This window comes from Mytilus californianus, unplaced genomic scaffold (genome assembly GCF_021869535.1).
Source record: "Mytilus californianus isolate M0D057914Y unplaced genomic scaffold, xbMytCali1.0.p SCAF_8, whole genome shotgun sequence".
Lineage (NCBI taxonomy): Eukaryota > Metazoa > Mollusca > Bivalvia > Mytilida > Mytilidae > Mytilus > Mytilus californianus.
Window position 1 is genome coordinate 41,198,525 of NW_026262734.1, and position 27,512 is coordinate 41,226,036.

At 33.4% G+C, this 27,512-nt stretch overlaps 1 protein-coding gene across 4 annotated transcripts in view; it reads right to left on the reverse strand.

The window, feature by feature from the left end:
* The window catches only part of LOC127712517 (piwi-like protein 1), a 37,427-nt gene extending 15,136 nt beyond the window's left edge, over window positions 1-22,291 (reverse strand). For 3 of the 4 annotated variants that reach the window (XM_052218996.1, XM_052218995.1, XM_052218998.1), the window contains exons 1-12: window positions 21,842-21,896; window positions 11,702-11,806; window positions 10,887-11,133; window positions 8,804-9,018; window positions 8,193-8,317; window positions 7,551-7,631; window positions 5,499-5,696; window positions 4,302-4,655; window positions 3,342-3,459; window positions 1,809-1,996; window positions 777-928; window positions 15-139 (exon numbers count right to left, since the gene is read on the reverse strand). In XM_052218996.1, the coding sequence (XP_052074956.1) occupies window positions 15-139; window positions 777-928; window positions 1,809-1,996; window positions 3,342-3,459; window positions 4,302-4,655; window positions 5,499-5,696; window positions 7,551-7,631; window positions 8,193-8,317; window positions 8,804-9,018; window positions 10,887-11,133; window positions 11,702-11,803 (1,905 nt within the window). In that variant the 5' untranslated portion in view covers window positions 11,804-11,806; window positions 21,842-21,896. Of the gene's footprint in view, window positions 1-14; window positions 140-776; window positions 929-1,808; window positions 1,997-3,341; window positions 3,460-4,301; window positions 4,656-5,498; window positions 5,697-7,550; window positions 7,632-8,192; window positions 8,318-8,803; window positions 9,019-10,886; window positions 11,134-11,701; window positions 11,807-21,841; window positions 21,897-22,176 lie in introns of those variants that run through there. The other variant, XM_052218997.1, reaches the window with a different exon arrangement.
* Window positions 22,292-27,512: the final 5,221 nt, after the last annotated feature.

The following is a 27,512-nucleotide window of genomic DNA, read 5'->3' on the forward strand; positions in this document are numbered from 1 at the left end:
CTATAAATACTTACTGGAATCTCTAGATGCCAAACCTCTCCACCAAGTTTACAGTTCAACTGAATAGCTATTTTAGTAGCGACTGACATCAACATCTGCTTCTTTGACAATGTTCTGCCTACCACAACCTGACTAGGAACTACAAAATATATTCAAAATTGTTTTCATTTACAACTAAAACTGCAAGTAAACTAAAAAAAAATACCCCCCCCCCCCCCCTTTTTCTCCCAGTTATTAGTTTATTTTAGTGGATTTTCTTACCTCCCCTTTAGAATGTTGGGATTAGAATACTATTCCTTTAAGAACATCTAGGGTAGTATTCTACATTTGTGCAAGGACAAAAGACATTTTTATTTGTTGTAGTTAATATTGACTGATTTAAAATTTCACATTTTTCTTGTTTTAGTCACATTTTGTGATACATACATTTTAAAGGTCTATTCCCTTTTGAAGAACATTGATCACTTCCTTTTATCAAAATAAAAAAGTTACGATCCCATTAAAATGGGTGTAGGAGGTAAGAAGGGAATTTCAAAATCCCCCACAACCAACATAATTTCTTGTAATTTTTCACACATTACATAAACATAAAACCATAAAGAACATATGACCCAATTCCCCCCCCCCCCCCCTCTAATTTCAGTATGATTTCTCATTTTGAACCCAGCATTCATTGCTCTTTTCATCCTTTGTTAAATTGGATTGTTAAACTAAGTTCTTACAAGTAACATTTATGATCATGCAGAAGTCATGCGATTAGAAATAAATTCCCCTACCTGGGTGATCAACACAACAGAATTTTTTAATGGCATCATATCTGTCCTTTCTGTTTGTTGGCAGAATACACAAAGCCATCTGTGTGTCTTGTTGTACTTGCTGTCTCAGTGCAGAGAGGTAGCTATCATTCCTATCATCTGGAATTTCACATCTGAAAAAGCAAGAAAGCAATGGCAAATATAGACTTTTTAACAAGCAAGCTTAAAACTCAATCTAATGAACAAATTTGTACATTTTTTGATTTGCCTCCCGTGGATTATTTTAGGGTTACAAAGGAACATCACAATTTACAATAAATGGGGAATGTGTCCATGGGACACAGATGATGCCCCCGCTTGCATATCATATAAAGTTATAAAGGGACATAACTGAAGAACGGTAAAATTGACGCTACACAAATTTGTACTTGATCTGAATTTTGTGGTAATAAGTATTGTGTATAAGTTCCATAACATTTGGTAGAGGCAAACTTTAAGTTAGAAAACGGAAACGAAAAATTCAGCAATTTTTCCATTTGTCAAGGGGCATAACTCGAGAACAGTAAAAGAGATGCCACCAAAATTCAAACTTGATCTGTATGTTGTGGTAATAAGAATTGTGTATAAGTTTCATAACATTTGGTTGAGGCAAACTAAAGTTAGAGTACAGAAACCAACTTTGGGACATACGTACGTACAAGGGTAAAACTTAATGCCTCCTCCGCTACGGTGGGGGCATAACAAACAAAAATTGTCCACTTGTAATGTAGTTGGTTGTGTGGTCTTACAATGCGTTTTCTTGTCCAACCATTTACCCTTAATTCTAGAAGTAGCATGCAGATTCAACGAAATTTAGGGCATGAAGGTATGTTTTATAAGGTTTTTTTTTGTAACACTTATAATTTAAATGAGGTAAATGGCCATAATCTCTCAAGTAAATTTCCGAGGAAACCACTGCCTGTCATTTTTATTTTTCATCTTTCAAAATAAATAGAGTACAAGTATTTAATGAAGTTCACCCACATTCAAGATGTGTGCAGTATCAATACTTACGGAGTTGGTTGATTAATCCTCATTCCCATGGGAGGTCCAACTTTGCTTAAGGTTTGAACCAAGTCTTGAGCCATTGCAGAGTTCTTTCTTGTGAACACAATTACCCATCTTTGCAGGTCTACTGGAGTAACTAATTCTTTCCCCCGCATATCACGGCTCCAGTCTGCATCCTCTTGCTTATAATTCAGCTGCAATATGGATTAGATGTGATTAGTTCATACCTCACATACTTCATAGCACCTAACTTTCCAACACCACACATACACAAGGCACAAATCTCTCATTTTTTAACCAGGGAGTTTCTTAACCCTTACCATGCTGTGCCCGTCATATGACGGGATGACCCAGACCACCGTTATTTGGCTCTAATGGCTCTCCATACTTTTAGAGGTCAACTTTATGATACTTATTTCGAAATTGATGCATGTTCCCTCAACCTGAGGCCATCTATTGTCATGTTTCTCATGTTTAAGTAGCATTTTGAGCTCAAATACGAACTTGGAAAATTAAAATCGGATAAAACTTTTATTTCTGGAGGGGTGGGCTTCCCTTCTGTGTCTTACACAGGAAGTTCAGAGGCCTAAAACTTTCAAAAATAGTGTAAACCCGCAGGCATATATCTACTGATCATAATTATTATTGAAATACGCAGAGGAAACGACTACTTCCGGTTTCAGGTCCAGTTGAAGTCCAAAATCGGAAAAAATCATGAAATTCCATATTTTTTGTCCTAATGACCTTCTTTAGACTGGTGTTGCCAGATCAGTTTCACTCCAACCTAAGAACTATTGGGGTTAATGTGTTGACTTGGGTCCACTGTACATGCAGACTACAGCTGGATACCTATATCAGCATCCCTCGGTCTTTGGGGTCAAGAAGTAGGATAAAAAATCGTCAAAAATGACGCTTTTTGCACATGATGACCAACTTTGGGGCAAATTCCCGCCCACCCACCCCCACCCCCACCCCCACCTCCTCACCCAACCACCCACCCCCCACCCTTGATCCCCTACCTTAGATTTAAAGAAATCAATATGCTTCAGCAGCAGGGTAAAGCTCATTTGCATATAATTTGCATATTTTTGCAAATAAACGAAAATGAGACTTTTTCTGAAAACAATTCAGCATGGTAAGTGTTAACCATTCTGACTGGTATACATGCACCACCTTCTGTCAACCAACATACTTTTACAGACATTTTATATCTCAATCTTTTCAACCAAACTTCCCCCTTTGCGATCTTCTAATCATACATTGTATATATTTATATGGGATATATAGGGAAATAAAAGTTTTACATATTCACACTGGTTAACAATATCTTGAATTGTACATCCAACATTCTATTTGAGACTGGCCAGTAATGGTAAATAACCAAGGTGAACACCTAATTTACCATCAACACTGAATTCCGAAATGGACAAAATCAGCAGTTCCATTTGCAAGTGCAGCATCTAAATTTCGTTAAACACACCACTTTATTTACAAGTGCTCACTGTATATAATACTTACAACAGCATCTATAATACTTACAACAGCATCATATCTCTGCATTATCTTCTCTGGAGGTGCAACACGAGCATTTATCTGTACCAGATCTTGTGAAAAGCGAAGGCCCCAACCTCCCATTTCTGTCTTGACAGCTTGATTACTGAAATTAAAACAAATGAAGGAACATTAAAAGAATTATTCCATCAAAATGCAAGACTATGTGTACTATTGATAATAAACAAAACAAGTGAAACTGCAAGCTACTGCTCACTGATGATACCACCGCCACAACTGGATAATTTTAATAGTGTGTAAAAATATGCAAGTGTTTGGTAAACAGGAAGTTGTTGAGTGATGAATCTGAAAATGCATCACACAGTATAGCTGACTTTTATAAACCCTGAAACCAAATTTCAGAAATCCTTATGATGTAGTTCCCGAGAAAGATGCGACGAAAAATATTCATGGGACGGATGAACAGACTGACGGACAGACAGACAGAGGTAAAACAGTATACCCCCACTTTTTTTTTTTAAAGCGGGGGTATAATAAAAGATGTTGTATGATAGCCAATAAGACAATAATTCATCAAAGTCAAAATGAACTTTATTTCAGGATTTCAGTAAGATGAATCATTTAAAAAGTTTTGGCAAAAAGATGTTTGCTCCCTATTTATTTATTCTTGTTGGAAATTCTACCCATTATTCAAATATATGTCATTGATGTTAACTCATCTAATTGATAAATAGTTCTGATTTGGTTGAAATGAGTTTATTCTGGTCTAACTCTAGTATAACATTGATTTGCTTATTTAAAAATTAATTAAAATCTATTGTCAAAAAAGGCTAAAATAAAAGGTAAAAAATAAAATGATTTCTCATTCCAAGATTTTAAGATGTTCTTAATGAAGTCAATACATCAAATTTCTGGTTCATTAAAATAGATTTTGTTCACAAAGAAATCAAGTCTTATTCCACTAGGTAAATGTAAAAATATTCTTACGTGTTGATCTGGTTGATGAAGTCGGTTAAGGTTTGGGTTCTACCCTGAGGTGCAATTCTAGTATGAGCTGCCACATCCTTCATTACACTAAAATCTGCTCTGGCTTCGTCGGACAGTCCTGTCAAGCAGCATAATTCTGGTAGTAAGTATAATACTTCTGTTCTTCCTACTTTAATGTCTTTTTTCTTGGGTCTGCTTACCAACAAAGGCTGATTGAGGTCATTAATAGTTATGGAATAATTTTTCTTATAATAGTCTACATAGGAAATATCTTCTCCTTTTCGCAGTTTAAATGTTGATGTGGGCCTTAAATCCCATTCAAAATCATCTACACGATAGGTCTTGTTGTTGTATCTGAAATAAAATACATCAGAAGTCAAAATCATCTTCACGATACGTTTTGTTGTTGTACCTGAAATAAAATACATCAGAAGTCAACATCATCTACACGATAGGTCTTGGTGTTGTATCTGAAATAAAATATATCAGAAGTCAAAATCATCTACACGATAGGTCTTGGTGTTGTATCTGAAATAAAATACATTAGAAGTCAACATCATCTACACAATAGGTCTTGTTGTTGTATCTGAAATAAAATACATTACAAGTCAACATCATCTACACGACACGTCTTGTTGTTGTATCTGAAATAAAATACATTAGAAGTCAACATCATCTACACGATAGGTCTTGTTGTTGTATCTGAAATAAAATGCATCATCAGTTGTACTTTGATTTGTTTTCTAAATAAAATATGTTATGCATGTTTAAGACTAGATTTAATTCAATAAATCCGTCAGACACGTTCATAATCTTTTCTTTGTTTTTCTTCCACAATAGAAATACAAACTTGGTCTTTCTTTCCATTGATCAGCAAAAGGATTGTGCTCTTAATGTTACATACTCAAGTATGGTGGCTTTTTTTTTAATGTCACATCCTCAAGTATCAAGTATGATGGATTTTTTTTTAATGTCACAGTAGAAAAATCAGATGAAAACAAGAAATTTTCAAGTCATAATTGAATTTTGACCAATGAAGAACGGAGAACAAGGAAACCACATATGCATCATATAAATAAAATAATAATAAATTAGGTTGGGGAAAGTATAAATTGTCTATAAATAGAGAAAAAATTCATATTGAACTATTTCTTAAATATTATGACCCGCAGAAAAAATGAACAGATTATCACTTACCGTGTTAGTACAATAGATCCTACAAATTTTCTGATACAATTTTCATAAAAGGCATCTCCTGCCGAACGATTGTACATCTCGTACATAATATCAAGGACTGTATCACTTCGTAATATTTTGTGAGAAATGTCAGCACACAGCAATGTTTGTGTTTCATATCTCAGTATGGAAGTTACAAACCCTGGCATAACTTCAAGTCTGAAAATAGAAAGTGAAAGTAGATTAAATAGTTTGACATTTACCTTATGTTTATAACATTTCATATTTTCCTAAAATCATTTTAAAAGATACAAACAGTGCAAAAACTTGAAAACTAGATTTACCTGTCCCTAGTCAATAGCCTCTAATTCAGTGGTTGTCGTTTGTTGCTGTATATCATATTTGTTTTCCATACTTAATCAGGCAGTTGGTTTTCTCATTTAAATTGTTTTACATTTTGTTATTTACTCATTGCTGAAGGACATGTGGTAACCTATAATGGCTAATATCTATGTTAATTTGTTTCCGGTGGTTAGTTTTCTCATTGGCAATCATACCTCATCTGCTTATTTTATATTATGTGGCTCAAGCACAGCGCAGATTAACTTCTTACAATATTGTCTAGCAATTAGTTTTTATTAGTAATATTTTGTAGTTAATTGCTAATTAAGTGCAAAATATACTCGTGAAAAAGAAAAGCACAAGTTATGAGTATTCAGTTAACAGAAAGTTAAGTGTTTGATGAGAAAAGGCATCATAGGGTATAACATTCTCACATGAAGCTTAATCCCAAATTTTAGAAAGCCCATTTGTAGTCTAGGGAAGTGTGTAGAAAACTTTTTTAAGACGGATGAAAACACCAACATAGTTTGCCAGCATGGGTTCAAATTTACTTTAGCCAATGGAAGGTCCAGGACCTTTGACCAAAAATACTTAAAGGTCCTCCTTTATTCTTAGGTCCGAAAATTCAATTCATAAAAACAGAAAATGCTTACTTTCAAAAGCACTCATCATATCTTACTACATAATTTTTTTTCTGAATTTCTTAATTAAATTCAGTCAGAAAAGGGCTTCTTCCCCTTTTCGCTGTGTTAAATAACGCTTTGTACCTTTTTATTTGTTTTGGTTGCAATTGCTGCTTAAGAACACACTGGTCTTACTTTGTGTCAGATAACAGCTCAACTTCGTTTTCAAACTTAATTGGGGTCAGTTTCTTTTAACCACTTTTTTGGCAAGATATATACATGTAGATGCTGGGTGGTAATTTTTCATCATGATTTTTATGGGTCAAGTTTTAAGGTTTTTTTTTTGTCCAACGAATAAGGGCACTTTCCCTTTCAGTGTGTGTAGGGAAAATAATTAAGTTCTTGTTTTTCCCTGTCATATTTTTGGTCTTTAGTCAGATCCAGTCTTTCGGGCTGTGTTAAGCCATTTCATTGATCAACCCCGCTGTATCAGGTTTTTATTTTAGAAGAGGTCACCCCAAAACCAAACAGACCCATACTGTTTACTAGTTATCTTATGTTTTAAAATTAATTATTATTATTATCTCGAGTTTCCCCATATCTTGTACAACGACCGGTCACGAGACTACACATCAAATCAATTGTGAAGAATTTAAGCAAACACACGTTTCCTTTCAGTAAAGCTGCATATTTTAAGAATATTTTTATATAAGATTTTTATATTTTTTGTTCAAAATGCTTTTGTAACATTTTTAACCTGAAATAATATGAAAGTCTGTCGGGTGTATCTAACTACTGGTAGGAAGGGTCGAACCTGTATTAAACTTGGTCACGGACCTCGGACCACAGCTAATTTGAACCCCTGGGCAGTATGCCCCCTCCTTTTGAACAGGGATTAAAATAACAAATAATTCCTACCTACTTTCAATACATTTCTAAAGGATACCATAAAACTTTTTTGTTTGGCCTAATATTTTATTACAAGTATGCATATTTCATGTTAATTCCATGGGAATGTTACTTCGAATTGATATATATGCATTTCAGAAAATCATATCATATATATATATATAATTAAACTGTTTGTCTGTGGATAAAATTGGCTTACTTGTGTTGTGGAATTTGAACTGCCAATTTGGGATTGAAATAATTTCTTCCAATTAGCTGCATATCCACCATCGTTAGAACCCTGAAATCAAAAATGTCGTTCAAGAAGGTGTCGAGTGAACATCTCACATACAAGCAAGGGAATGAAATATTCCATATCAATACATTCCTTACACTTGATTTTAGCTGTTTTTCTTCCAATTATTTTATATTTATCTAAAATGTAATAAAATTATTTGCAAATGACAAACTGGAAGGCAGAACACTTAAATTCTAAGTTTCTTCATAAGTTATTTGAAATATAGAATATTTATATATACATTTTTGCCATACAAAGAATAGTATTCGAAGACTTTTTAACTGTACAAACAGACAGTAACTCATGCTTCTCAGGTGGTGTTTTCTGCAATGACCTAAAGATATTTAAACACTTGTTAGGTGTTAAATACATACTGCTTAGTTGAAACAATTTTTCTTTTAAAGTTTATTAGATTAACAAAGTTAAATGTGAACAATTAATAATACAACTGGCAATAGAATATAATGCTTAATTCAAACAACAATGAGACATATATTGAAATGTTATAAAATGAGAAAAGATTTCATTTCACATAGTGTCACAAACAACTTAAATAATGCTTACCTTCTGAAGATTATATTGAACACTTGTAAACACTGAGGACTAGTGGGTGGTAGTTCATTGGTCAATGTGATGGTCACTCGGACCTGCGTGTCATCAAAATTCTTCTTTGAGTATACCTCAGTTACCTAAAAATTAAATGGATGAGCACTGTTCCTTGATTGAGACAGAATACCTTGTATATACATGTAGTAATGTTCCAAAACTGATTGTAGCAGTAACATTGGGATGGTGTGTTTAGATAGGATATCTTTAAAAGACTTCTACAACATTGGGTGCTATTGTTTTATGTAAATGAATGTGTAGAAGAAACCCATACATATACCTGGTTAATTTAAACCACGCTGCATTGTTAAATCAATCTTCATGATAAACTTTTAAATCTGCAGGCCCGCAGCTCAACTTTTGGAAAATTTTAGTTAGATTCTGTTGGCCTATAGAGATGATTCTAACAGGCCTGAAAGGAATTTTACAAGCCTGGGCTGCTGGCCATGTGGTAAAACGTGAAGACTGTTAAATGTACAGAAATCTATTAGAAGAACTAAAAGATCGGTTCGAGATAATATTTTAAGAAAATATCTGATCAATAACAGAATTATTCACTTGCAACATACATTTTGCTGTAGTTTGTGAGGCAAGAACAGAACCATTCCATCAAAGGCTTTCGTCTTTCCAAGAAGTTCTTCATGGTGAAATAATAAGGCAATTTTCAACCTCTTGCTGTCCACAGGTGGATTGAAGTCAACATGGTACTGATAGAGATGCCAATCTGGTTTGGATTCCAGTCTGAAATAGTTTGTTTTCACTGGTAATGCTGTCCCTGATGTTCCTATGAATAGAAAAAAAGTGTCGTTATTTCAAAAGTTCTGTGTGAGCACATTCTTTACATGTACCTGTCACTGGGCACTGTAATCAAGTGGTTGTTGTTCGTTGCAGTCAGCCACTATTGTTTATGGTTTCAATGTTACAAGTTTATATACCGTAATCGGGCTTGTATAGTTCCGACTTGTACATAGTCTGCACCCCCTTCTCCCCACGAAATTTCAGGTAAAAAAACTTTTTGTAACTGTTAGAAAAGGTCTAATGAAACTTCGGTAATTTCAAATCGTGCATGGTCGTTTGCGGTATTTTCTTGGAAAAACATGTTTTCCATCATCAAACAGAAGCTGAAACTGCTTGTAAATGATTCTAGAACACTTCAACGATTGTTAAAATAAGTCTAAATCACACAAAAAACAATTTAGAAACTTGTGTGTGTTTAAACTGGAAGTTTGAATAGCATGTGTAAAAGAAGAAAAAAAACGGTGAGAGTCGAAATCCGTACATCATAGATATCACTATAATACGACTTTGAAAGTAAAACAGTTCCATCTTTATGTAAAAAAGTGTTAAATATATCTATTACATTAATGTTTGAAGGGTTTTAAGCTAATATAAAACACATTTGTCAGTATGAAACACGGAAACCGAACGAATATTAACCGATTACGTTTTGTAATTTACACATCGTAAGCTGGTTTACAGTTGTCTTTTTAACTTTTTTTGTATTGTTTCATTCAAGCAGATACCAGTTTATTTTAATCAATGCATTGAAAAGAAACAAGAAATTTGTAATGAAGTGTTTAACTTTTAAATTTATCAGTTTTAATTTGATATTGAATAAAAATAACTTATTAATATGGATTAGGTAAAATTATTAGTTTGAAAAATGATAAGAGGGCCCTCTACAATATCAATAACAAACATGGCGGAACGTAAACAAACCATCTCACGATTTTTTTTCCTCTTATTTCTTGCTTATTGTACTCTATAGTCAGCACCCCTTCTGGCAGGTTCAATTTTGGAGAATAAAACAGCGGACTATACAAGCCTTTTAACAGTTTGCCTTTTATAGCTTACTATGCAGCATGGGTTGTGCTCTTTGTTGAAGGCCGTACTGAAACTTGGTAGTTAGTGACATTCTTGTCCTGTGTTGATAGTTGTCTCGTTTGCAACCAATCCAAATCTCCTGAAGTTAAATTTTTTTCTTCTTCATAAAATCAAGTTTCAGCAAAATTGAAGTGCTGGTGCACAAAAGTAATTCCTAATCAATTGAGCATTTGTGAATCTGTTCCAGAAATAAATGTAGGGGGAATGGAAAGCACTTTTTTATTTGACCATGCCATGCCCAAAATTTTAATTGATCATTTACTATATATGTCCAGGCTATCTTTATAAATTTACCACCCATCAAATTTTAAAAGAAGTGCCTCCCATACAATTAATTCTGAAACAGGTCTTACTGGTAAGTGATGTTATATTTATCCTTCCATGAGGCCTACAATAATAAGTGATCTATGAAAAAATTATGATATGCAGTTGACAAGAGCCTGAATTTCTCCCCTTGTAAAATTACATTTCAATATTTTATTTAAAATTTTTCAAGATCACTCAGATTCAATCATTTATATTTTTAACGCATTCAAGTTATTTAACATATTCTTTCATTAAATATTGCTAAAATTGACAATTTTTTTTTGCCAAATTGCAATTCAAGTGAATCCAGTGACTTCAGATGCTTATATTTAGTCATGTAGGACAGCAAGAACTCAGACCAGCCCTTAAGAAAAACAAGCTGGGATTTGAATAAAACACATCATTCTCTGCAGTCGGTTTATTTGTTGGACTCAATTTGGACCATTAGGCCTTAGATTTTACCTCTTTTGTCCGTAATCCATGCAGGCTTTGTTTCTGGATCAGTGTAACGAGGTCTCCTTTTCTGAGTTACCTGACTAGCATCACCAGTCCCAATACTCATCTTTGCAAGTTCATCAGCTGGAACTTGGCCTTCGCCCCCTCCCATACCTGGACGTGGGACAGCAGCTCCACCTCTATAGGTAGCCCTACCACTAGGCCCCGGAGGACCTCCTGCAGGTGCAGGAGCAGGAGCTGATGAAGTAGGAGCCTGCAAGACAAGTACATAAACAGCCCTAGTTCAATGCATTATGAATTCAAAATAATTTTCAAAATAGATTTTTGCAGGTGAATAACTTGCAAATTTTATTCGATCTGTAAACCAAATATTTTTGAGTTGTTTTGTTTATAATGCCATGTTGTATGTAAATGTATCAACTGCCAACAACTAATTTTTCTGTACATTGTTTCATCTAGATTTTTTTTGTCTCTACACATCTGCCAGTAAATGTTTTGATTTGTTTTTAAGTTTAAGATAGTCCCTTATGTCCCATTTAAAAAGGCTTGCTCAGACCAAACACAATTTCAGTGACGTTTCTTGTTAAGCGCTGTTAAAATCCAGACATTTCTGTTCATAGTCTGTAAATATTTTTCCAAATATTTTTTTTTTGGCCAATCTACAGTAAAATTAACATGAGTGTTTTGCTCCTACATATGACATAAATTGAAGGGTTTTTCAATCAGGGCTAATACTGTAATAGATTTTTTTATGTTAGAACTTTCAGCCCGAATAGGCTATTAGCTTTTGATTGCAAATTCCACATCTGCATTATACTCACTGGCATAGACTTCGACTCCCCTTCTCCAGGTCTTCTGGCTGGCTCTGTCTGATCTGCTCCACGGGCTCTACCCCGAGCTCTACCTCGAGCTCGACCAGACATTTTCTGTAAAAAATATGTTGGGTTTAACAAGGGCTATTTGAATAAAATGCTCCGCTGGGGCGCAGCTTGATACGACCGCAGAGGTCGAACCCTGAACAGTTGGGGCAAGTATGGACACAACATTCAAGCTTGATACAGCACTGAATTTGGATTGTAATTAAATATTTGACACAGCATAGGTTTCTGACACAGAATAAATGTGGTCTAAGAACTTAAAAATTTTTAATTTATCTGTTCAAACCATATCATTATTATTTGCTTTTATATATAAATCAGAAATAACCAATTTAAAATGGAAAATTTTAAAGAAAAAAAGGAAACCCCCCCCCCCCCCCAAATTTTTTGAACCCCCTTATGATTCATTATCCCCGAACTCAATCCCAGCCTTCCCTTTGTGGTATGGTACCTTGCAGTACACATACATGTACATGTGATGGACTGTGAAACTAAGATCAGGAGTTTTGGAGATTAGGACTCAGATCAGATGTTTTTTATCGACATAAATTCTGTCGTAAATGTAACCGTGTGCTGTAGAAATTGTCTGTTAAAGTGTGTTTTCTTCAACTTTCCATCCGAATGTATTATGTTTATAGTACCTTTGTACTTATAAATTTTCTCTATCTTTTTAAACTTTCAACTTGTTCAATCTAACATTCTTCTTTTTCAGTATGTTCTTTAAATTTTTTAGGTCATATCTTTTTTTACCATTATTCATTGCAATCAGAACATTTGCTTATCTATCTGCAAGTAGATCTTTTATTTTTATCTTTATGCAAGTAGATTTTTAATGCATGATAAGTAACACATTCAAACTGTAATCATGGGTCATAGTTATTATATAAATTTCAATTTAAGCCTTGAAAGGAAGTATAGAACCCTCAAATAATTTTCAAATTATTATTTTTTTATTTGTCCTAAAACATTTAAAATCATTTAATTACCATCCTTTTATGATTTTTTGTTCAATTTATATTTTATTTATATTCTTTTAAAAATTTACATTATTTAAAGGAAAGTAACTTAAAACAGGATAAATCAAGGGAAGTAACCCAACATTCATTTTAGATAAACAAAGTTTTATTACACAACGGCAGTTAGCTTGAGGTAAAAATCGTTTATTACCAGTATGTTTGACACCCAAGGTGACAAGTGAGGCCATATAATTATGCATTTTAATTGATTTACAGGTAAAATATAACTTCAGTAATGTCAGTTACACCAGATATGTTTGGCTGAAATTTTTCATTCATGAAATATTTCATACACGACATTTTTTTGTCTTCAACGGGAGGTCGGGAGGAGACCCCTGAAAACGGGATTATTGTACTCCCGTCGGGAGGTTCACATGTATGAACTGTACAATTTCAGAGAGATCCATACACTTGAACACAAGTTATTGTCTGGAAATGCTTGTTTTTTGGCCCCAAATTCCTAAACATTTAGGGCAATTACCCCCAAACTCAAACCCAGCTTTCCCTTTGTGATATGGAACCTTGCAGTACAATTTCAGAAAGATCCATACACTTACACACAAGTTATTGTCCTGAAACTAGAAAAATGCTTGTTTTTTTGCCCCTTTATGGCCCCTAATTCCTCAAATTTCTAGGGAATTATCCCCAAAATCAATCCCAGCCTTCCCTTTGTGGTTTGGTACCTTGCAGTACAATTTCAGAGAGATCCATACACTTGAACACAAGTTATTGTCTGGAAACTAGAAAAATGCTTATTTTTGGCCCCTTTTTGGCCTCTTATTCCTAAACGTTGTGGGCAATTACCCCCAAAATCAATTCCAGCTTTCCCTTTGTGATATGGAACCTTGTAGTACAATTTCAGAGAGATCCATACACTTACACACAAGTTATTGTCATGAAACTAGAAAAATGCTTGTTTTTTCCCCCTTTTTGGCCCCTAATTCCTAAAATTTGGAGGCAATTACCCCCAAAATCAATCTTAGCATTCCCTTTGTGATATGGAACCTTATGGTACAATGTCAGACAGATCCATACACTTACACACAAGTTATTGTCATGAAACTAGAAAAATGCTTGTTTTTTTCCCCTTTTTGGCCCCTAATTCCTAAAATTTGGAGGCAATTACCCCAAAATTCAATCCCAGCATTCCCTTTGTGATATGGAACCTTGTGGTACAATGTCAGAGAGATCCATACACTAACACACAAGTTATGTCTGGAAGTTACAAAAATGCTTATTTTTGGCCCCTTTTTGGCCCCTAATTCCTTAACTGTTGGTACCATAACCCCCAAAATCAATCCCCACCTTCCTTTTGTGGTATTGAACCTTATGGTAAAATTTCATAGAGATCCATTCACTTAAACTAAAGTTAGAGTGCGAAAACCAATGTGTATTCGGACGACGAAGCCAACGTCATACCAATATACGACCACAAAATTTTTTTGCGGTCGTATAAAAAGTGTTTTATAACAGTGAAGGATAATAAACACTGAAAAAACAAATGCCTGGAATGAAACTAATGTGCTCACTGTTAGGTTAATGACATGCAACCATATACATTTGTACCTGATATATAAACATTTTTCACGACAGCTTCATATTAAAAGTAAACGTAAATTAATGTTCATAAACTTGTCTGGGACTAAATAAGATCTTTCGAAATCTCTCTTGTGGGACCTTCGCCATTAACCACAAAAGCAACGAATATGGAGTGTTCCCATGACAGGGAGATATTTCAGTAAGGACATGAGAGCAGTGCTTGATTACACATTTGATTTCAATATTTAACAAGAAATGATTGTAACAGGATGCTGTTACGAAGTCTCCCAAACGAAGCTCCCATAATTCAAAATTCCCAGGGTCGCCTGACATTGGGCAACATCCAGTGAAAATTGGTTTGGTCCAGTAAAGTTATATGTATTAGTGATGCCTGGGGACTAACCTTGTATATCATTCAAATCATCTTTGCATGACAAACCAGAATATATATGGTTTAGGGGTGGGGATCTCGACCATTTACAAGATACTAGAACATTGGGGGTGGTGAGGAACCCCTGGGGACTGGCCCTATATGTCATTCAAATGTTCATTACATGACGAACAGGAATATATATGGTTTAGGGGTGGGGATCTCAACCATTTACAAGATATTAGAACATTGAGGGTGGGGGGAACCCCTGGGGACTGACCGTATACATCATTCAAATGTTCGAGACATGACAAATAGGAATATATATGGTTTAGGGGTGGGGATCTCAACCATTTACAAGATATTAGAACTTTCTCAAATGGCAGGGGGTCGGGATGACCCCTGGGGACTAACCTTGTATATCATTCAAATCATCTTGGCATGACAAACCAGAATATATATGGTTTAGGGGTGGGGATCTTGACCACTTACAAGATATTAGAACTTTCTTAAATTGCAGGGGGTGATCCCTGGGGACTAACCCTGTATTTCATTTGATGTGCTTTATCATGACAAACCAGAATATATATGGTTTAGGGGTGGGGATCTCGACCATTTACAAGATATTAGAACTTTCTCAAATGGCAGGGGGTCGGGATGACCCCTGGGGACTAACCCTGTATATCATTCAAACCATCTTAGCATGACAAACCAGAATAAATATGATTTAGGGGTGGGGATCTTGACCACTTAAAAGATATTAGAACTTTCTTAAATGGCAGGGGGTGGGGGTGACCCCTGGGGACTAACCCTGTTTTACATTTGATGTGCTTTATCACGACAAACCAGAATATATATGGTTTAGGGGTGGGGATCTCGATCATTTACAAGATATTAGAACTTTCTCAAATGGCAGGGGGTCGGGATGACCCCTGGGGACTAACCCTGTATATCATTCAAACCAAAATATATATGGTTTAGGGGTGGGGATCTTGACCACTTACAAGGTATTAGAACTTTCTTAAATGGCAGGGGGTGGGGGTGACCCCTGGGGACTAACCCTGTATTTCATTTAATGGGCTTTATCATTTAAAACATTTTCAATTAAAGAGATTGTGCTATCACAAACGGTTTTCAATTTATAATCATTTGAAAATTTAAAAAAATAAAATCCCATAGGGTTCTATAGTATAACCCTCTTTTCTTTTTGCCCCTCAAAGTACCCCTTTATAAACCCCATTGCACAAACAAAACCCTGATTGCACCACTAGACATGTTAGTCTAACATATTGTGAAACCCTAAGTTAATCTGACAAGCGGTTTTGGAGAACGGGTGGGGACAAGTTCAAATTTAAAAGCGGCGGAAGAAGAAGAATAAGAATAATAATAATAATTAGAACTGAGCAAAAACAACAAGTCTTCCAAAACTTCGTTTGGGAGACTTAATAAGCAGTATTCAGGGTTCACCACAGAATGAAAATCAAGGGTGGGGGAGAAAGTTTCAAATCAGAGATTTTGTGTTGTGTTGTCAAAACGATTCCTTGTGCATGAATTATTAATTATATGCCTTACATGTATTTGTCATATACATGTATATAGCTAATTTGGAAAGGGGTCTCACGTACATTTTGTAGTTGGTCCTATTAGTGGTCACCACACTTGTAGGAACATATTAAACAGGGAGAGTAAACACCTGATGTGGCTTCCCAGATTGCAGGAATATTCTGACAAATTTTATCTAAATTGTCTTATGGAAAACCACATGGTAAAAAGATCTAAAAAGATAAAGAAATTAATAATAAAAAAAAATATTCAGCAGAATTTCAGTCATTTCAACCAAATTAAGCCAATCTAGCAATTTATAAAATCATATGTGTTATGTAGAATTTTATTAAATTAACTCCCCTCTTTTCCAATACAATTATGTAAAGGAATTATATATCCAGTTTTACTCTTTTCTTACTTTAAATGAGTTTTAGGATAAGGAAACTCCTATCCCAGATCTAACCGTCTAAAAATAACCAGACAATGTTTGTCTGTTATTTAGGTATTCCCCAGTATTTTCCCGCCCAAAAGAGATCATGTGACATTGTTGTCAACAAAGGACCATGTGGTCAGGGAATCCATTTGTTTTCTGGATTACTGCTTTTATTAATCTAGTTAGGATATAAACATTCTATTTAAGGTATAGTCAAACATATGCATTTATAAAATAACTAGTTTGCAAACAAGTTTTACTTTTCAAATTGAAGAAACTGGGTCATGATAGTTCATTGGTTGTTACCGTGTTCAACCACGCGAGACCATGTAAATAATATAATCAGCTGTCAGTGTACATCCCTTGAGACAATTAACAATAATTCGACTTCTTAATTGCCACTGACATGATAATTGGATAAGGGATATCTGAAATTTAACTTCAATCTATTGAATTTTCAAGTGTGACGGACAATAAAACAAGCGTGGCGCTGGGAATTTTAACGTGGTGCTAGAAATTTTAGCGTGGTGCACCACCATCTTTAAATATTATGGCGATATGCCACGCTAAGTATTTAAGGATGGCGGTAAATAGGTTGTGGTGATCCCTGGGTATTAATTAAAGCCATTTCTTATTTTCAAATCAAACCGAAAATAGAAAAAAAAAAACACACACAAATAGATACTTATTTTACACAAGTCTGTCGGGCTCTTGGATTTGAAATTTTCACAAGCCCAAGTATGATTTGACCAAGGGCATCACACCCCTACTGAAGACTATCAAAAGTGGTTAGAAACCATTGGGCTAAAAAAAAAAATATTTGTGTTTAGGGTTTCCTTTAATAAAAAATATGGGGTTGGAAATAATTTTTATAATTTTTTGGTCAAAATCAGGAATAATCAGTCCGGTGCTAGTGTTGGCATACTGGAGAATGCACTATTTCTAGTATCTCAATGAACCTAGTAGTGATTTTAACACATTTTGCGTCATTTGTGACCAGTAGTTTGATGAAATAAGTTTGATGCAACAACTACATGTAATATCGTGATAAAATCGTTAGCATGGGCACTAAAATTAGAGTTGGTCTGGAATCCCTCAACACACACATTTTTTTTTTGCCTTATAAAATTATATATACGACACTGACATTTTATCAACAGAAAGTAGCTCATCTACTCCCTTAGGTCAAGTAAAAGTACATAGAAAACATTTTATGTATGGAAGCAATGTTATAATAACTTGTTCCCTCACAACTTGTCTTTTTTTTTCTTCATATCTTTCACGAGAAAAACACTTACCTCATGGTAGTAAGACAATACAAAAGATCTTTAATTCAACCGAAATCTATTTTGTTAGTATAATTGCATGACTGAACCTTCAAACTGAATATCTATTTCCAAATATTACTAATAAAAAATTTGTAACTGTTCCGAGGAACCCAGTGTCTCGCCTACCTTTGCTGTTAATCGCAGGCTCAACAAAAATGAGGAAAAAAATTAATAAAAATATTCCTCTCTATACTACCTTTTGATTGTAAGTACCTTTTGTCCAAGTTTGGTAAAAATCCAGGATAGTTTATGAATCTAATAAATGTTTTAAAAACTTAAACTGCAGACTGTATGTAATGTTAACTGGAAGAAAAACTAAGTCCGTTTATAAGTAAAATACGGAAAAAATGGATCAAAATTTTAACAAAATTTCCTTCTAGATACTATCTTATAATCATAAACAAGCTTCTTTCCAAGTTTGGTAGAAATCCAGGATAGTTTCAGGATAGTTTAAGAAAGTTATTAAAACTTCAAAAACTTTAACCACAGAGTGAATATTTGTGGACGCCGCTGACGACTGAATGTAGGATCGCTTTGTCTCGCTTTTTCGACAAAAGTCGAAGGCTCGACAAAAAAGTAATTTTGTCAAAAAACCCTGAATATCTTTTTTTCCAAATTTCAGTACAGGAAGTAATCCTGCAAACAAATAGTTTTAAATCTATTTATATCTATAATTATTTAATTTGAATATTAATAAAATAAAGTGTCATGTATTTGTACAGTATACAAATTAATATATGCATAATGCAGTATTTAAAATAAACAATACCCAGGCAGCAAATCAATTTGACTCCATTTTGGCATTGAATCTGGTTATTGATAATGGGAGACATGTCCAGACAATTTTATGGTAGGTATTTTGTAAAAAAAAAAAATCAAAAATCCAGGTGAGATTGGTAATGAAATTGTCTTTTAATCTACATCCATGCTACCAGACATTTACCCTTCATCTATTTCAGAATACCGGTGATTTTTTATCAATATATGCATAATGCAATATCTAAAATAAACAAAATCCAGCCAGCAAATCAACTTGACTTCCTGTTGGCATTGAATCTAGTTATTGATAATGGGAGACATGTCACGACAATTTTATGGTAGGTATTTTGTAAAAAAATCAACAGATCAATGTGTGATTGGTAATGAAATTGTCTTTTAATCTACATCCATGCTACTAGACATTCACTTATTTATTTCAGAATATTTTAATAAGCCTCTCACTTCGATAAATTCTACATTGTAATCAAAATATTTTATCAGTAAGAGGAAACATTTTTTTCTTATGAAAAAAAAAAACCCAGATTGATCTACATGTATTCTCAGTTCAATATAAACTTTTAAATAAAATAATTATCTCTACCATATATACAGAACCAAATAAAATGCAGAGGTCTAACCCTGAACAGTTGGGGCAAGTTTGGACACAATATTCAAGCTTGATACTGTCTGATTTTGGATTGTGATCAAATTTTTGACATAATATAGGTTTCTGACACAAAATAAATGTGGTCAAAGTTCTTAAAAATTTGAAATGGGACATTTAATTTACTTAGAATGGTCTGTTATCCAAAATCTAAAAACATAGCTGAAATAAAACAAAGTTTAATTTTAGACCCTTCAAACCTTAATATGGACCAATTTAAAAACAGGGCCCAAAATAAAAATTCTAAATGCACAATAAGATTCAGCATATCATACAGCCGCAATAATTCAGTTTTTCATGAAGTCCAACAAAGTTTAATTTTGGACCCTTTTGACCTCAATCGATAATGTAGACCAATTTAAAAATGGGGCCCAATATCCAAAAAAGTAATACAAAAATTAAAGACTTTAAATTAATCAAATTGAAATTGGTTAAATGATTTGTATTTATTTTCAATTGCAGATTTCTTGCTATTGCGCAATACTGTGCAATTTTAAGATTTCTTGCTATTGTGCAATACTGTGCAATTGAAGATTTCTTGCTATTGAGCAATACTGTATAATTGAAGATTTCTTGCTGTTGCCGATACTGTGCAATTGAAGATTTCTTGCTATTGCGCAATACTGTGCAAGTGAAGATTTCTTGCTATTGCCCAATACAGTGCAATCGATGAATTCTTGCTATTGAGCAATACTGTGCTATTGTGCAATACTGTGCAATACTGTGCTATTGCGCATTACTGTGCAATTGAAGATTTCTTACTATTGCGTAATACTGTGCAATTGAAGATTTCTTGCTATTGCGCAATACCCTTTGCAAGTTCACTGCTGAAGATGATGTCAAATTTTATACAACATTAATAAAAAATGGTGATGAATCAAATAAATCTTTTAAGTGATATTTACTCAATACACATACTCCCTGCAACAAAGTTGTTCTATTAGTATAAATAATAAGAATTATTGGGTATCGGGTCCGTTCGCGCCCAATACACGTTCGCACCCTACATGTTCGCACCCCACACGTTCGCCCCCTAGGTCTGTTCGCACCCTTTTTTTTTTAGATGTTTTGTAGATGTTTATATCAAAATATTTTTATTTTCACAAATAAAAATTCGGGAATTTTTAAATGAAATATTGTTTTAATTGATTTGATTATTAATTATTAAATGTTAATTATGTATGTTTAAGTACTGCTAATTGGTATTTATACACATACGATACAAGGATGAATAAAAATAAATGAAATATATATATACTTATGTTTTTTTTTAACCTCATAGATAGTGTACCTCCAAACTTCTTTTAATATGGAAATAAATGCCCTGGATTGAAACTGCTATAAGATGTATTCAACACACACACAAAAAAAAAAAGTTGTCAGAATCTCACTTTATTCATAAACAATGAAAAAAAAATATTTATAGCAATACACTATCCAAAACATGATTACGAATTATTCAACACATAAAAAAAAACGTTGTCAGAATCCCAATTCCTTTTGAAACAATAAAAAAAGAAATATTTATAGCAATACACTAACCAAAACATGATTAAAAATTATTCAACACAAAAATAAAATACTGGTTGTCAGAATCTCACTTTATCTAAAACCAATGAAAAAAAAATGTTTATAGCAATACATTTACCATGACACAAAAAAAACCCTTGTCAGAATCTCACTTTATTTAGAAACAATAAAATATATTTATAGCAATACACTTACCAAAACTCGTTTACAAATTATTAAACACAAAACCAATAAAAATTGGGCGCGAACGTGTAGGGTGCGAACGGACTTTGGGTGCGAACGTGTAGGGTGCGAAAGTGAAAGGGGGCGAACGTGAATGGGGGCGAACGTGATTGGGCGCGAACGGACTCGGATTCGAATTATTGCCCCTTATTTTGCAATATATATAAGTAATTTAGTATACCATCTTATGACAAAGACTTAATTTCTTGATTTTTTTTTAAAACATAAGTATTTTTGTTTTTTGTGTTAGATGTTACACTTAAGCAGAACCTTAACATATGTTCCTAGAAACAATTATATTTTCCTCCCTTTACAACAATAAAAACCATGGCCGAAACAACTGTAGCTGAACTGGCAGTTTGGCCGAAACGTCCTGCATCGCAAATCCAAGGGTGCAATCGGATAAAAGTAAATACAAAATAACAAACTCCAAGGGAAATTCAAAAGTGGGAAGGGAGTCCATAAAACCTCATAATGATAAAATCAAACGCTCGACAACATCAACCAACCTAGACCGAACGAGTGGAAAAGAACTGCGATATTTGTCAATACGCAACCTTATGAAGCCCCTCAATTGTAGCCTTTGGTCCGGTGATAATTTCGGTCGAACAAATAAAATAATTGATATGGAGCTTAATTGTGTTAAGAGCTACGTTACTGAACAATATCGGTTTTACCTCGACTTCTTTCCAACAAAATGGCTGCCTACATCAATAGAAAACGCATCCGTCACTTACGATATTAAAAAAAAAGGAAACGAAAAGGGTAGCTTATAATTAAGTCATAATAAATAAAAAAAATTAGAACATTTTGCTCATAACCTGTCCTCGGCAGAGCTAATCGCGTACGCGTGTAAACTCGTCACTCACCACGTGTCAAACCACAAACAAAAGCCGTTCTTTGGTTGATTGCATCTCAAACAAAACAAACTTTTCATTTACATCGAGCTAAGAGAACATGTTCTTTGTTTTATAATTCGTCATGCAAAAGTTGTGCATACAAACTTATTTACTTCAAGATTTCTTTGATCTGTTCAAAATGTGTGTCTCGTAATCTCTGTTGAGGTTATATGATGATTAAACGCGGGAATAAACGGGTCAGAAGAAACCACGTGAAAGCGTTCTCAGTTCAAGGACCAATCAAAGTTGTAGCATTGATGGACTGTGCAGCGGAGCAAAACGGAGTTTCGAAGCGGTGCACCACTAATTCGAGGAATTTGATCGTTTGATTATCAGATTGAATAAATAAATGATATACGGTCCGTGTAACACTTAACAATTCCAAATTTTAAAAAGTTTTCAAATTTAAGTTTTTTGGTTTTTTTATCAAAGTTTTAAAATATCGACATTCCACTGAAATTTTAGAAATTTAATGAAATTTAGAAAATTTCACCAAATGATTAAAATTCTAAAATTCTAAATGTCATTTTAAAAATTTGATACTGCAGATATTTAATCAAGCTTTAAAAATATCAAACGTGCAGTTTTGATTATTTTACGGAAGCGTATATTAGCGCCACACGTTTTTTTTTATATTTCTTCCTATGTTTGCGTTATAACGCAAACCTTTGCATTATAACGCAAACATTTGCGTTATAACGCAAACCTTTTGCGTTATAACGCAAACCTTTGCGAAATAACGCAAACCTTTGCGTTATAACGCAAACCTTTGCGATATAACGCAAACCTTTGCGAAATAATGCAAACCTTTGCGTTATAACGCAAACCTTTGCGAAATAACGCAAACTTTTGTTTTATTTTATTTCTTATTTTAGTTTCAAAGGAAGCAGCTGTTATAAATGGAGGAGGCTGCACATATTAACATTTATCACCCTTTGTACTCATTGCAATGTTAAATGCTTGAGTGTTTAGCACACATCATGGGATAATAATGAGCAGGATAATACATGTTTATATATATATATATTACAAAGAAAATTGAGTAAATTGAAGTTATACCGAAGAAAATAAAAAAATCAACCCCGCTAGTGTAGCCTAATTTAAGTATACTTCCAAAGTAAGCGCTCGTTTGAGCATTGTGTAAGATTGGTTAGATTCAAACAAGCTACCCTTTTTCCATAAATGTATAAGATGAAGATGTTATTTTATTATAATTATGTTCTCTACATTCAAATTGCTACCCAAGCATCTTAAATAGCTACCTCACTAGATTGAAATTAAAATTCAATGACTTTTTTTAAAGAATCTTTATCATATTCTGAGATTTCAACAAACGATTTCTTACATCGAAATTTAAAAAGAATGTTTTTTTCGGAATAATAAATTTTAAAGCAGAAAGATCATTTTGTCTATTTGACTTATAGTTTCACAATTGTATGACATTATTTTTGCTCTTATCTAGTTTACCACTTTCCGTTATTCAAAATTTTCAAAATCTTGGCCTTTCAATTAAAATTTGCCTATACCATATCTATTTACTTGTTAAATTTATATAATCTTCTGATGCATAAACCATTTATTGATTTATGTATAATTGCACTTCAAGTATTCCTTTATTTCTATGCATATTTATTATAATGATTTGGCCTTGTGTTCATGGTTCTTCTCTTAACTAAATCACAACCGAAATTTGATGACAGACGGACATGCAAATGCCGACATTTACAAAACACTGCTTTCAAATTATATAATAAACATAAAATGTAAATTTAATATTATATATAGTTTTTTATTACTAAATATTCAAAACTTAATGAATAATTAAAATCAAAATGTTTGCGTTATAACGCAAATGTTTGCGTTATTTCGCAAAGGTTTGCGTTATAACGCAAAGGTTTACGTTATTTCGCAAAGGTTTGCGTTATAACGCAAAGGTTTGCGTTATAACGCAAACATAGGAAGAAATATAAAAAAAAAAAAACGTGTGGCGCTAATACGCTTCCGTATTATTTCGCTTTTTGAGAGTTTGTTTTTAAGATAATAAAAATGGAAAACGGGTGAAAAGATCATTAACATACATATCGCTATCGCGCTTCTAAAGTGCGAAACGGAATAAAAACGGAACGAAACGAAATGAAATGAACAGTAAATTATTATTTTACTTAAAAGTTAATTTATAAAATAAAACAAGAGGCAGGCGGTTGTAAGCGGTGCAAACTGAATAACAAAATAAACATTTCTCGAAAGCGGGAATTTATTTTAAATAAGAAACACGGCTGATTTAAAGAAAAAGGCACATGCTACATGTAAAACGCACCACGTCACTATTATTGGTTGTGTTTCGCCCTGATATTTCTTGGAAGGTCTTCAAATTCTTACATGGTTTTCCCATTGTGAAAGTGACACAACCGGTGAAGTACTAACGGAAACATTTTCGTTTTTCTGAAGTCTTCATAATAATAGATGAAAACAGTATTTGATTGACGATTTTAAATAGAAACTGACATTTGTATGAATTAAAAGACATATACTATACATGTTGCTCAGTGGAATTAATAACTCCTTAAAATACTTAAAATTCCCTGCTATTGAAAAACTATAAATTCAAAAATGCGAGAATAAAACTTGAGAACAACATGCAAATTATTTTTTTGTGATTAATGTATATTTTATTATAATTTGTATCAAAGTCAATTAAATTCTGTGTACTTATTGGAGTACTACACGTATTGGGGAAAATGTCAACACACAACGATGTTTCAATTTTAGACGTTACCGGTTAAATATGAGGGTTTGAATAGGGGACTTCAAATATTTATTTTAATCCTTTTTGTTCATAATTTGATTTTCCTTATTTTATATACAAGCACCATTTTAAATCTCTATTCTTTTAAGTTTAAAATAATTTCAGGGCATTTTCTGTATTCTGTAAACCTCACCCATGCAGACCCTCATATACCAGAAATTATTCTTACCCAAAATTAATAATTTACCCGTATGGTCATGTGATTCGATCTGGAATGGTCGTGAAATGGATCTTCACCTATTCTACTGATTTTGCTTGGCAATAGGGTAGGATTAAAATTTGTCCTTCAATTGTGTCTATTTCTTTTTGACTCCGACATAATCAGAAAACTACCTTGCACAAAGGGGTCGAGATTTCCGGAGGGAAATGTTTTCATAAGTCTTGCATAACTCGCAAAGGGTATGAATCAATAAGGGAACAAGACGATATACAAGTCGATTTAGTAGCGAGTCTGCTGCATTTTGTGAAAATTGTTTAAAATATTATAAAGAACAGTTTTTTAATTTAAAAAAAAAAAATTATCGAGGCTACCTCGGTTGCCTCAACGTAAGCTACGCTAATGATTGATATGTCCAGCATACAGAACAATCAGAAATATGTTTTTGCAACGTTATTATTGTTCTTGGTCGAATACTTTTAAATCATCTTGTTTGTTGAAAGCTACTTCTAGATCGCTTAAATTAATGTAGCTTAAATAATTCTCTAGAAATCAATCTTTACATTTTTATATACACTTAATTTCTCACAATGATATATATCTGTTGACTATTTTTTGCAGATATTGTTCTTTATAACATCAGACGATATATCAATATTATTCTGGTCAATCCAAATATAGTTCTTTCCAAGACTAAATAACAAATCACGCATGCACGTGATTAGATGCCCCATTCATGTTGGTTTATTCCCGATTGTCCCACTTTTTAAAATTTTAGAGTTCTGATTGTCCCACATGAAAAGTTCTGATTGTCCCACATTATTTTATGAAGTAAAATGTTCTTAAATAAACAAGGAATATATTGTTTGTTTTGCTAGATAAACAAGAATTAATTATTGCTTGTTCAAACTTTTATTTAATATAAATTTTATAAAAGCATAAGATATGATTTTTTTGGTATATCATCAGATTAATGCACTTTTGAGTAAATAATATAACATTTATGAGTTATATTTATAAGCTTACGTTTATTTATATAAAACAAATATCAATACTGTGATTTTAATTTAAATTTTTTTTCGAAAGTTTTTAAAAGAAATTAAGATATAATCCATTCAATTTAAAGAAAAGTGTAACTTAAAACTTAATTACGCTGTACACTATAAAGCACTAGTTGATGAAGAGATGTTTCCACTAGTCTTTGCACTTCTACCAGTGAAGTCAGATGCCATTTACACAAGATTCTTTATCATACAGAATACAATCTGATGGTGGTGACGGCAACACCGTTAACTATTTGTAAAGCTTTATATTTCAGGGGGTAGAGGAATCGGATGGCTCATATTTTGTATATAGATCCATTGTGTTACGAAGTTCCCGTCTGTCATATAATCATTGTCCTTGACTTCATGATCATGGTTTGAAGACTGCTAAAAACTGTATAGCTTGTTTTCGTCATGTGAATGTCTCGTTTATCATAGGTTCTAGGATAACTATACTTGGCTACTAGTCTAATATATGGTATCCTTGCAATGCCTACATGTCCGTCAGACATCTTCGTTCACATGACCTCGACCTCATTTTATGGATCTATGAACAAGGTTAAGTTTCAATGGCCAAGGCCGTATCTCAGATGCTATAAGTAGTGGGTCAAATACGTGGTGTATGGAATGGTAGCAGGGTGTACATGTCTTTGTGACAGAGTTAATCTGACCTTACCTCATTTACATGGAACATTGATAATGTTAATTTTATGTAGTACTAGTTGTATAATATAAAAATAAGGAGATGTGGAAGTAAGCATTTATAGGCAACCGTATGGCCTTCAACAATGAGAAAGCCCATACAGTATGGTCGGCTATAAAATGCCCCGATATGGAAAATTTTATATAATTCATTTGAGAAAACTAACAGCCAAAATAACTTAACAATTTACCAAAAAATTATGACAAACATGAACCAACGACAACCACTCAAATACCGGCACGATACTGACTTGGGACAGGCATATACAGAATGTATAATCCTTTTTTCAAAGACTTTCTACTTTCAAGCTTTTTAACTGTTTCACGTAGCGAAACGTGAAGCTCAGGAACCATTGCTGCGAATAAAGGTGTTTCATTAGCAGCTTAAATTTGATTTCTCGACAAATATCCTGTTAAAATTCCTACATTCATTTTACAGGTAAGACAGGTAAACATAAAGGTTATTCATAATAAATATGACTATAAATTATTGTATTTCATAATAAATATGATTATAGATTATTGTATTTCATAATAAACATAACTATAAATGACAAGATTTGAAAGTATTTGTTGGTTTAAATTATATATTTTTTATATTGAATTCTAAAAAAAATTAGTGATCTTGAGAAATAATTTGTTTTTTTCCTGTACCTGGGATTACTTATGAAATAAATGCGTGCAAATGTAAGCAAAAGCTGCGCACAGACATAATGATTTTTGCGCGCAAATGTAGTGCAC